Source organism: Chlorocebus sabaeus, chromosome 21, assembly GCF_047675955.1.
Source record: "Chlorocebus sabaeus isolate Y175 chromosome 21, mChlSab1.0.hap1, whole genome shotgun sequence".
Taxonomy (NCBI): domain Eukaryota; kingdom Metazoa; phylum Chordata; class Mammalia; order Primates; family Cercopithecidae; genus Chlorocebus; species Chlorocebus sabaeus.
Genome location: NC_132924.1, coordinates 75,982,137 through 75,994,257, shown reverse-complemented (window position 1 = coordinate 75,994,257; position 12,121 = coordinate 75,982,137). Strand labels below are relative to the sequence as shown.

Below are 12,121 nucleotides of genomic sequence, written 5' to 3'. Positions count from 1 at the left end.
AAGTATTTTAACTGACCTGATAAAGTAACATATGAAATGCTTAAAATGAGAATCCTTGACCATTCCCTGAAATAGAAGATAAGGTTCTATTGGGCAGGTGTGAAAAATTAATACCAAGAATTAATATTATCAAGTATAAAGTGCACAATGTGGCCTATGCATGTAGATTTCACAGAGGAACTTTCTTAATTAAGTAGTTATGGCATGAGCTGAACCATGAGCTCTGGTTACTTGAGGCCTGAGGAAGAAAATGGTTTCTTATCCAAGGAAGTGTGAGTTAAAATGAAATGGAAAAAAGAAAGAAAAATTACTTGTAAAACAGCCATTCCCACTGGGCCCAGGCCTGCAGTGGGAGGGCAGCCAGCTGGAGCTGGATCAGAGAGAAGGGGGTAGGTCCTTGAAAATTTTTGAGGAGGGGTGGAGACTCAACCCTTCATGATAGGTCTGGAGATAACTCTGATATGAATACTATTAACCTCATTTAAAGAACATACAATGAAATAGGGTCCTAGGAGTCTCTGCCAAACTTGTTAGATCATTAACAGACAACTTTGGGCAAGATGACAGTGAATGAATAATGTGTTACTCAAAGGAATTTAGCTTTTAATCTTTTGATTGTATTTTGCCAATCACTATTTATAAGAGGTAATATTACTGAACTTCTAATAAGTAAGATTCTAGAATGAATGGAGATTTTCTGGCAAGGGGCTCTTTGAACCTAATCATGGTGTGATGCTATGGTTTGAATGTGTTCCTCCAAGTTCATGTGTTGAAAATTAATCCTCAATGCAACATTATTGAGAGGTGTGACCTTTTCAGAGGTGATTAGGTGATGAGGGCTCTGCCCTCATGAATAGACAAATGCCATTATCGTGGAAGTGAGTGAGTTATCATGGGAGTGGGTTCCTGATAAAAGGATGAGTTAGGGCTCCTTCTCTCCTGCCATGGGATGATACAAGAAGGCGGCCCCTGCCAATTGCTGGCACCTGATATTGGACTTCCCAGCCTCTATAACTATAAGAAATAAATTTCTTTTCTTTATAAATTACCCAGTCTGTAGTATTCTGTTATAGCAACACAAAATAGACCAAGACATATGGGACACTGAAGTATAATTAATATAGTGACTGGTCAAGAAGACCCAGCATATCCAGTAACATCCGAATCCTGCCTTTAACTGCTCAGTCTTCTTGCTGGGTCCCTAGATTTAAAAAATATACGTGCAAAAAAATAAAACAAGGCATAGTAAGACTTGGCTACTAGCTGGGCTTTGTCCCAAGACCCCAATGCAGAACTCTAATTAACCAGCTATAGCTATGAAAAATTCCATTGTCTAAGCCGTGACAGCCAAAGACCTATTTTGTCTTCTGCAATCAAACTTGGCTGTCCCCATCCACAAGAAGCAGGCAGAGACTTGGCCCTAATGCTTAGAAAGGGGCTGGTTTTTTGTGTGCACTTTGTTGTCTAAAGAGGCCACACCACTACCCTTTAGTCTCCCTGAAAGCTCCACCTTTGCTTAGCTCTAGCAGGAAAGAGGCCTAGAATCCCTTGATTCCATCTTTATCTAGCGATGGAGAAAGACAGTCCTCACTGCAGAGTAGCTTGGAGAGTCCCAGTGTTTGGACTAGTAAGGCTCCAGAAACATCTGTCTTTATGTCCAACATCTAGGAGAGGGTGCTACTTGTCAGTTAGGGGGCTCCTGAAATACCCTGGCCTCAAATTTTTTGATTAGAGAAGTGGTAAGGAGGCCTAGTTGCAGGCAGCTTTTTGGGATCAGCTCTGGGGGCTCTATGGAGCAGCTTCATTTTGCATTTAAATCCTTTGGTGGAATTGGAAATGCACAGTGTATGTAGACCCTTCAAAACTCAAGCCCTTGATGATCTCTAATTCCTTACCTATGCTCACTCTAATCAGGGCCAGTGTGGCTCCCTCAACTGCAGAGGCTTTGTCTTGTCTGGGTGAAACAGAACCTTTGGCAAGTGGAATAAGAGAGATTTTTCTGGCTTGGGAAGAAGCTCAGTGACTTTGAATCACAAAGCAATGCTCTCCACATGCTTGATTCCATTTTGAACATGAAAACAATGTATAGTGCAGCCCTTAAGATCCAATTACAGCTGTCAGAAGAGGCTGTTTTATACATAAATTCCCTCATACTCAGTGGAATTTGAAATTACTGCGCCAGCTTTGCAAATCAAAGAGGTCTGCTCAGCTCACCCTTTCTGAACCAGAGGAGTAGCAAACTTTTGGTCAATGAGCAAATTGGCTGTAGCTCTTTTGCAGGAGAGTTTCCCACAGAAGATATGTCTGGCATCCTACCAACCCCAGAGTCTGAAGGGTTTCCAGGAAGTGACCCCAGAAGCGCCATGTGGATGCAAGATAAAGGCGCCTTTATTTCAGGGAAGAATAAGTAACAACTATGATCAGAAAACATGACAAGCTGTTTGTATTTGAAGCAGCTGTGACAGCCAGCCATTCAATTTATGGCCCTCTGTGGGGAAAGGCAACAAGGTAGAAGGAGTGAGAGAGAGGAAGAAAGACCTTCACAACGGCCCCCACAACCCAGGAGGGCCTGAACCACAGAGAACCTGAAGAATCACTAATTGTATAGTTAGCGAAAAGGCTAATTCAAGAACAGAAAACCAAATAATGCATGTTTGCACTTATAAGTGGGAGCTAAATGATGAGAACACATGGATGGGAACAACACACACTGGGGCCTGTTGGAGGGTGGAGGGTGGGAAAAGGGAGAGAATTAGGAAGAATAACTAATGGATACTGGGCTTAATACTTGGGTGATGGAATGATCTGTGCAGCAAACCACCATGGCACACGTTTACCTATGTCACAAACCTGTACATCTTGTACATGTACTCCTGAACCTAAAATAAAAGTTGGAAATAAATTTTTGAAAAAAGTAAAGGGAACTTTCTGGTGTATTTGCATCTGGAGCCCAAAACCTTCAATTCTAGAGAACGAGTAGAGAAAGTCTTAGTGGCCTTCAGAGCCCCAGATCACAGTATGAAGATTCCTGGAGGGCCTTCTTAGCAGTTGCTAGAAGCGTAAACTCGAGCAATTCCTACTCTCAGGCATTCTAGGAGATCTGTGTTGCTAAAACATAAAACTCTTATCAGAGTTCTCCTCTCCAGCTCATGGAAAGGTTCAAGCCTTTCTGATGTGGAACTGTTGACTTTTATTATCGGTATGAACAAATAATGTTATTTAACAATTATTTGCCACGTACTGTGCTAAATCCTATTTTACAGATATTATAGAATCCTCACAGATACACTTTATCATCAAAATGGATAAGGAAACTAGTTTAAACAGGTTAAATAACGTGCCCACAGCCACACAAATAAGGAGAGCCCTACTTTGTACCTAGGTCATACTGTGCTGCTTTTTGCCTTTAGATTACATTCTCAAGCTTTTTGAAAGCTCTGACATTCAAGGGATGTGGTCAGTAAGGGGAGACACGTGCTCTGCTGTGCCCAATTTATGTCTGATGCACATTTATAAGACAGGCTATGGATTATGAGCAATCCTTGGTGGTGGCTCCAACATTCCCTTTTTTTGCCTACTCAAGAGATTAGAAGGAAATGTGAGCTAGGGCACACAATGTTACTACAGGGCTAACCCTGAATCCCTTTTAATTTATAAGAAACAAAAATCACTAAAAAACTTCAGTACAGTGTTGTTATTAACCACCTAATGTGAAACATTACAACTGTGACATATCATGTTTGAGAATCACTGTTCTATACTGATCCAAAGAAACCTCTCTCACCAGGTTAAATAAGTAATGATGACTAACCACTGCAGCAGATTGGTTCAATTCCCAAATCATTTCATACAGGGTCTCACAGTCACTTAGGCCAAAGCAGAATGGAATGCAGTCAAAGGATTCCATATGTGCTCTATGAAATTTAGAACACACAGTGGTTCCTAAGAATACATTTTCTTTTCAATATTTCCTAGCTCCCATGTGCTGATCATACTACAGCATCAAGCTATTAAGACAGAAAGGGGAGGGGTGGGGGAGAGGGAGAGAGAGAGAGGTTTCTCGCAGAAATGTAGTTTCTACATTTTTAACGTTCCTGATACCATTCAAAATACATGTGTAAGAGCTTCTGCACAGCAAAAGAAACAATCAACAGAGTAAACATAATGGGAGAAAAATATTCGCAGATTATGCATCCGACAAAGGTCTACTATCCAGAATCTAGAACTTAAACAAATCAACAAGCAAAAACCAAACAACCCCGTTAAAAAGTGGGCAAAAGACATGAATGGACACCTCTCAAAAGAAGACATACAAGTGGCCAACAAACATATGAAAAAATGCTCAACATCACTAATCATCAGAGAAATGCAAAATTACTCACAATGAAGTATCATCTCACACTAATCAGAATGGCTATTATTAAAAAGTCAAAAAATAACAGATACTGGTGAGGACATGGAAAAAAGGGAATGCTTATACACTGTGGTGGGAATGTAAATTAGGTCAGCCAAAATGGAAAGCAGTATACAAACTTCTCAAAGAACTAAAATAGAATAACCATTTAACCCAGTAATCCCACTACTGGGTATCTACCCAAAGGAGAAGAAATAATTCTATCGAAAAGACACCTGCACTTGTATGTTTATTGTGGCATCATTCACAACAGCAAAGTCATTGGATCAATCTAAGTGCCTGTCAGCAGTGGACTGGATAAAGAAAATGTGGTACATTCAGACCATGGGATGCTACACAGTCATAAAAAATAATGAAATCACGTCCTTTGCAGCAACATGGATGCAGCTGGAGGCCATTATCCTAAGTGAATTAACACAGAAACAGAAAACCAAATACTGCATGTTCTCACTTAAAAGTGGGAGCTAACCACTTGGACATAAAGATGGAAACAATAAACACCGGGAACTCCAAATGTGGGGAGGCAGGGAGGATGGTGAGGGTTAACAAAGTACCTACTGGGCATGATATTCACTATTTGGCTGATGGGTTCAATACCAGCCCAAACCCCAGCATTATGTAATACACCCACATAACAAACCTGCACATGTACACCCTGAATCTATTTTTTTTTTTAAAGGTACATTTGTGCAAACACACATAGGATGCTATGATAAAGAACTCAGAAAAACCTTCTGGCAGTCACTTGCCAATCTCTTCTCTTGGCAAGGTCCTGGGTCTTAGGATAGTCAGTCCATGTGAGGATGCCAAAGGTGATGAGGACAGCTAGTCATGGCTAAGGCTTTTCTGAAGGGCAGGGAAGAAGTGGAATAGGGAATAGTCTACACTAGTATCCATAGCTCTCTAAAAATAATCCTAGATTTGCTCCAGGACAGATTCATATTTTCTGTTTTTCCCTAAGACCACCCTTGTTGTGAAAGCACTTGGACTAAAACAGGCCCTAAAGACACACCAGGTAGAGGAAGCCTTAACCTCCCAGAACTTGAGTCTGGAAGGAGAGTGCGTCTGAGATCTGATCCTTTGCTCCCCTCCAGTCAATAAGGATCACTTCCAATAGTCAGGGGACCCACTGATGTTTGGTTTCACTAAAGCTGTCTGTGGGTGGACTGGCGAGCAGAGCTGGGGTAAGGGGGACGAGGATTAAGGAATGAGTACATTAAAGAAATGTGTATACCAGTGGGCACTTCACCCATGGCTGGGGTTCAACATGCAGCTCATTTCGATTCTGTCCCATCACACTGCATTAAAGGAGTTGTCTCCCTGTTCACTTGCTGTTTTTCTTATATTAAGGAGTCAACATTCTCACCTTTCTTTTTCTTATTTTTTCAAACCCCCACTACTTGCTAATTGTTTTATATCACAATTACTATCTAATTTACCCTGGCTTGTAGCTGACTAAGCAACCATAGCACTCAATATTTACACATTCCCAGACTTATCATTAGTAGTACTTATCCTCTTACCAGTTACCTAGAACCCTCAAAACTGTTGCTCTTCTGACATTAAAGGTAAGATGTAACTTAGTGAATCAGGATTTGCAAATCTTTTACTCCCTAAAACAAGCATTTTCTTTTCCTGTAGGTCAAGATCATTGTTGCCTCTAACTGTGCTACTCTTGTACTATAGTCAACTTCAGTGGCATTGAATGATTATGAACAACTGAGAACTGCAGGGTGTGTCCAGAACTCTGGTGTTTGGGAGGCAGGAGGCAGGAGGGTGTTGGAAATAGGAACATAAGAATGCCCTTCTAGACCAGCAAACCAGCAAAAGCCAAGAGGGTTAAAGGACTTCCCTTCTTGGTGTAAGCTGCTGAAATCTCTCGTTTGAGCTATTCATGATAAGTTTCAGAAAGTTGCAAAGAAATGTAATAAACTCTTAAGTAACTTACTACCTTCTTAAACAAAAGGAAAATGACAAAGTTTAAAATTATAAATTATTAATGCCAGAAAGCTATGTAATAGAAAGAAATTAATTCTATGATCAATTTCCTATAGATATTTAGAGGAGGAGAAGATTGGGTTTGAGCCATTTCCAAGGAGGCTGGATTGGTTTGGAGTTTTGAAAAATGGATAATGTTTAGGCTGGTAGAGATGGGTGAAGGGTAACAATGGAGCCTTGCTGTTTAGGACACTGTTTACTCACATGAAACTGATGGTGCCAATGTTATATGCCTCAACATTTGGTATTACGTTTCAGTAAGTCTTAGGGGGAAAAATGTTCAGACAGTGTGTTGAAAGATACGATAAGTTCACCTTTATAGAATTGAAAAGGGAGAAATATTATTAGGAGAATAATATAAGAGAAGCAAAAGATATAAACCCATTACTTTTGCATAGTAATGTTCTACGATGAGGATATATAAAGATTACATAAGAGGTTTAAAATGCAGGATAGCACCTTAAAAAAAGATAAAAAAAATTAACAGAATGCAAAACATTATCTTTGACAATAAACTTATCATTTTCAAAACTGAGAATAAATATTTCTCTGAAGAGAATAAACTTGTTTGCCAAGTTTTAGTCCATAGGGATTGGTGGCTTCAAACTAGAAATTAGTATATGATCATTGCTTTTACTCAATTTGTTCTTTAAGTATGTAGAAGTTTTGTGTGAGAGCAGATATATCAGTTAAAAAGCAATGTGCTTAGAGGCAGAATTAGCAATGCTTTGGTTATCTCCCTGTTGAGTTTGGTTACAATTATTTTAATACATCTAAAGTTCAATTTAACTGTAACAGCAATTTAAACTGCTATCTCTGTGTTGTTGGGGTTTTTTCTTCCTATTTCATTGCCTTACCTGAACTCATATCGCCATTCAGCACAAACTTAACTCAAAGTGTATGGTAATGCCAGCTCCATATCAATGACTCAGTTTCCAGATTTTGCAGTTAATAACTCAATGTAACATACAGCAAGAGTGGAGAAGGTAGTGCCTTCATGGGTAAACATCACAGTTACTAATTTCTAATCCTACAGAAGTGGTCAATTGCTCATCTCCTTTTTAGTACTAATCTCGTGATTCAAACCAACTTTCTAGGAAAGGAAATTCTTCCTTCTGTCCTCACAATGGCTTTGTTTTCAAGTTAGACATACTTTTTTCTGATGCCTTCTTTACTTTCTTATTTCCTCCTAAGAAAGACTATAACAGTATTTTTTAATCACTTTGGTCATGGACACCTTTGAGTCACAAACCTTCTCATAAAAATGTGTATTATAGACAAAACTGCATGAACTTTCAGGGAGTACATGGACCTCCCTGAAGTTCATCCATGTAGTCAAAAGAATTCTGTGAACTCTGGGTTAAGAGCTCCTGGCCTGGTGCATGGTCAGCCTTCACAGGTAGGGTGGTTAGGTTACTCCCTCATCAGAGAAACTAGAAATACCAAGGAAGGGGCTTACTCAAAGCAGTGTAAATAGAGGCCTCAGTGTTTCTCTTCCATGGCCATGTGTAGTTTCCTTACCCATTCACTGTATCTGTTAATTTCTGAAGTGGTTGAATCAGAGCTACTGAGGCTTTGGGACCCTCTTTATTTGTACACTTACCCATCTCCTCACTCTCAGCAAGGCAAAAGAGGTCTGATGTGAATTCAAATTGTGACAGTGAATTCTCTAACTCCAAATTTGGTTGAGTTTGAAAATTCTGCACTAGGGATTACTTCTGCAACTAGCTAATACTAAGCACTGTTATTACAGGAAGGCAGCTCAGAGAATGTCATCTAAAGTTCAGCAGCAGGAATACAACTCTAATGACCCTCCACGTTGGTTTGGCTATGATAGGGAAGGAGACCCTCTTACAGAGCTTGACAATGTAACACCATCTAAAGGAGCCTCAGAATTAACAGTGGAAAAGTCAACATACAGCAGTGAAGAGCAAGCAGCGTGACCTTCAGCCTCAAGCAGGAAAAACAACAAATCAAGAACTTGACAAGTTTTCTCCATTTGTTGCAAGTATGTTCACTAGCTGAATCTCAATAACAATGTAAACAAGCAACAAACCATCTTCTGATTCTTATTCCAACTACAAATATTTCCAAATACATCAGTAGTTCTTCTGTCTAAATAATCATAATTTAAAAAAGAAGCCAGGCCGGGAGCAGTGGCTCATGCCTGTAATCCTAGCACTTTGGGAGGCTGAGGCAGGTGGATCATAAGGTCAGGAGTTCGAGACCAGCCTGGCCAACATGGTAAAACTCCATCTCTACTAAAACTACAAAAATTAGCTGGCTATGGTGGTGAGCGCCTGTAATCCCAGCTACTCGGGAGGCTGAGGCAGAGGACTCGCTTGAACCTGAGAGGCGGAGGTTGCAGTGAGCCTAGATCACGCCACTACACTCCAGCCTGGGCAAAAGAGCAAGACTCTGTCTCAAAAACAAAACAAAAAACAAACAAACAAAAAGAAGCCAAATCAAGTACTGACTACATAAAATTTCTGCCTAAATTTAATCAAACCAATAGTTTTTTTGGATGAGATTATAAAATGTAAAGTTATATGAAACAACCCTGAGAGATGAGATTTTTTTTTGATAAGAAATTAAGAAATTTTTCTCTAGAAAGGAAAAAGAAAGCAGAGATGGCCATATGTCAAACTAAGAGTTTGAGCCAGGGCCATAACTTTAAGGATCTGTGGTGCTTTATAAAGTTTTATAAAGAATACAGACGTATATTAATATTTTCAAAGGAAATGTGGCTTTCCTGTGGTTTCCAGACATTTAACAACAAAAGAGAACTAAATGCCACCAATTAACTCTGGACTTATCTCAACATTTGACTTAGTCAGGGGCAAATTAAATAGAAACTAGAACTATCTGAATAGAAAGAATGTCCCTGCAATGTCTCAGAAAGATATTTCTTTAATCAAATTTGCACAATGGAGGAATTCTTAAACTATGCTATGCCAAAAAAGATGCTCCCTCAATTTTATGCTAGGAAGTATGGGTTATTAATTGCATATCTACATATTAGTTTTTAATAAGCTTTAATCTGTGGGTTTTAGTATATGTGCTGCTGAAGCCAGCACATCTGTGGGTTTTTACCATTATTTGATATTATGTAACACTGATGTTGACACAGTCCAAGAGAAAGCACAACTCTGTTCTGACTGCTGCAAACAAGCTATGTCAGCAATATCAGATCAGCCTTTTAACCTTTCTATTTCCTCAATTACTTATCTCTCACATGGAGTTCTCTTTTTGTATTCCACAAGTTTCAAACAAGGATTAAAAACTTAAAGCATCGTTATTTTGAAAAGTTTTAAAAAGATTGTACAAAGTAATATTATAGGTTACCCTGTATTAGCTAAATGCTTTTAGTAATTCTCCCCCACTGAGGTTGATTTGCAAAGTTTTTGAAATAAGGTAATATTACTTAGCTGTGGAAAGGTTCTTAGGAGTGGGCACACAGGCAACAGAATCATTTCAATGGGAAGTTTTAGAACCATAGCCAAGAGACATAAGATGACATAAGAGTACGGTTTTAACCTAAATTTGGAAATTTCTGGCAGCTGCATTAAAGATGTTTTCAAAAATCTGATTCCTAAGTGCCTCATGCACACAACTGGAGGAACTTATAAAAGAGGCAATTGCTTTCTAAAGGAATGACACCTGCACTGGGAAGACCCCGGTAAGAAACATACCCTGTTACGTATTCTCCAGAAACCTAGCAGGTTGCTTTACATTCAGAGCTTGCTCCAAAGCTCTTTGAATAACATCCTCTCTTAAACAAGAACAGAAGACACATTCATTCATTCCAGGGAGACAAATTTTACAGCTACATAAATGAAAAAAAGGAGTAGAAAAAGTGAGCTATGAAAGGAACCAAGAAGTAAGGTAGAGAAATCTTTTAAGTTCTCAGTGCAAAGTACTCAAAATATCAAAGATATTAGTTAGGTCTTTAATCCTTAAACATTTCATATTCATAGGTCTGTGTCCAAGAGAGTAAAATATTTCAGCTTTTTCTTTTTGTCTGGGACTTAACAATGTGATCCAAATACGTACAATTCCATTAATAGTTTAAATATAGTTGACTGCTATTATGCTTATGACTTTTCTGGCTGTGATTGGCTAATTTATTTTTAGTCATGAAAATGTTTATGTAATTGCATGAAGGTGAAAAAAGATTATAAAAATTGCCTCACTGCCACACAGTTTCCTCTACTTAATAGTATAACACACCCCAACCATACCAAATATACCAATGTGTGAGTATCTTTCAGACTTGTATACATTCTCATTTCATGAAGGGTGAACTAAAAGGAGGCTTTGAGATACCCTACAAAGCTGACTTTTGTTTCATAAATAAGAAGTTAAAAACAGAACTCTAAAGAAATGGCATATTAATGAAAAGGAGGCTGGGCACAGTGGTTCATGCCTATAATTGCAGCACTTTGGGAGGCCAAGGCAGAAGGACAACTTGAGGCCAGGAGTTCGAGACCTGATGAACTTGTAAGACCCACCTCTATAAAAAATTAAAAAATTAGAGCAGGCATGGTGGTGCCCATCTGTAATTCCAGCAATTCAGGAGGCTGAGGCAGGAGAATGCCTGAGGCCAGGAGTTTAAGGCTTCAGTGAGCTATGATCATGCCACTGCACTCCAGCCTGGGCAACAGAGTGAGACCTCAGAAAAAAAGAAAAAGATAATCATAAATAATATTTGGAAAGGTTTGTTAAAAATTAAGTGTTTAAGAATGGACTTCTCCTGGCCCAGTGCAGTGACTCACACCTGTAATCCCAGCACTTTGGGAGGCCGAGGCAGGCAGATCACATGAGGCCAGGAGTTCAAGACCAGCCTGGCCAACATGGTAAAACCCATCTCTAGTAAAAATACAAAAATTAGCTGGGCATGGTGGCGTGCACCTGTAATGCTAGCTACTCTGGTGGCTGAGGCATGGGAATTGCTTGAATCTGAGAGGCAGTGGTTGCAGTGAGCCAAGATTGTGCCACTGTACTCCAGCCTGAGTGGTAGAGCAAGACCCTGTCCCACAAAAGAAAAAAAAAAAATTGACTCATCTTAATCATAAAAAATATAATCCAAGCGATTTACGCCATTCTTGTTTTGCTATAAGGAATACCTGAGACTGGGTGATTTATAAAGAAAAGAGGTTTAATTGGCTCACAAGGTTTAATTGATTCTGCAGGCTGTGAAAGCATTGCATGGGCACCTGCTTGGCTTCTGGGGAGGCCTTAGGGAGCTTTTACTCATGGCAGAAGGCAAAGTGGGAGCAGGTACATCACACGGCAAGAGCAGAAGCAAGAAAGGGGGAAGATGCCCACACCTTTAAACAGTCAGATCTTGCAAGAACTCACTATCATGAGGATAGAACCAAGAAGGTGTTGGTAACAATCAGTGAGAAATCTGCTCACATGATCCAATCAGGCCCCACCTCCAACACTGGGGATTACATTTCATCATGAGATTTTGGGGGACAGATATCCAAACTACATCACCAAGAGATAGGTCTGGTCTTATAGTATAGTTATAGTATTATATAACTTATTTATTTATTTTAATTAATTTTATTGAGACGGAGTCTCACTCTTTTGCCCAGGCTGGAGTGCAGTGGTGTGATCTCGGCTCACTGCAACCTCTGCCTCCCAGGTTCAAGCAATTCTCCTGCCTCCGCCTCCCGAATAGCTGGCATTACAGGGATGAGC

At 39.6% G+C, this 12,121-nt stretch overlaps 2 protein-coding genes across 19 annotated transcripts in view; one reads left to right on the top strand and one right to left on the bottom strand.

Annotated features, from left to right (window-relative positions):
- The window catches only part of FAM185A (family with sequence similarity 185 member A), a 99,510-nt gene that overhangs the window by 24,172 nt on the left and 63,217 nt on the right, over positions 1-12,121 (bottom strand). The window lies entirely within an intron of this gene.
- Positions 1-12,121, top strand: part of FBXL13 (F-box and leucine rich repeat protein 13) — a 286,030-nt gene that overhangs the window by 261,112 nt on the left and 12,797 nt on the right. For 15 of the 17 annotated variants that reach the window (XM_007982452.3, XM_007982454.3, XM_073009201.1 and 12 more), the window contains one exon: positions 8,166-8,467. In XM_007982452.3, coding sequence (XP_007980643.1) covers positions 8,166-8,355 — 190 coding nt within the window. In that variant the 3' untranslated portion in view covers positions 8,356-8,467. Of the gene's footprint in view, positions 1-8,165; positions 10,683-12,121 lie in introns of those variants that run through there. The other 2 variants (XR_012090383.1, XM_007982429.3) reach the window with 2 other exon arrangements.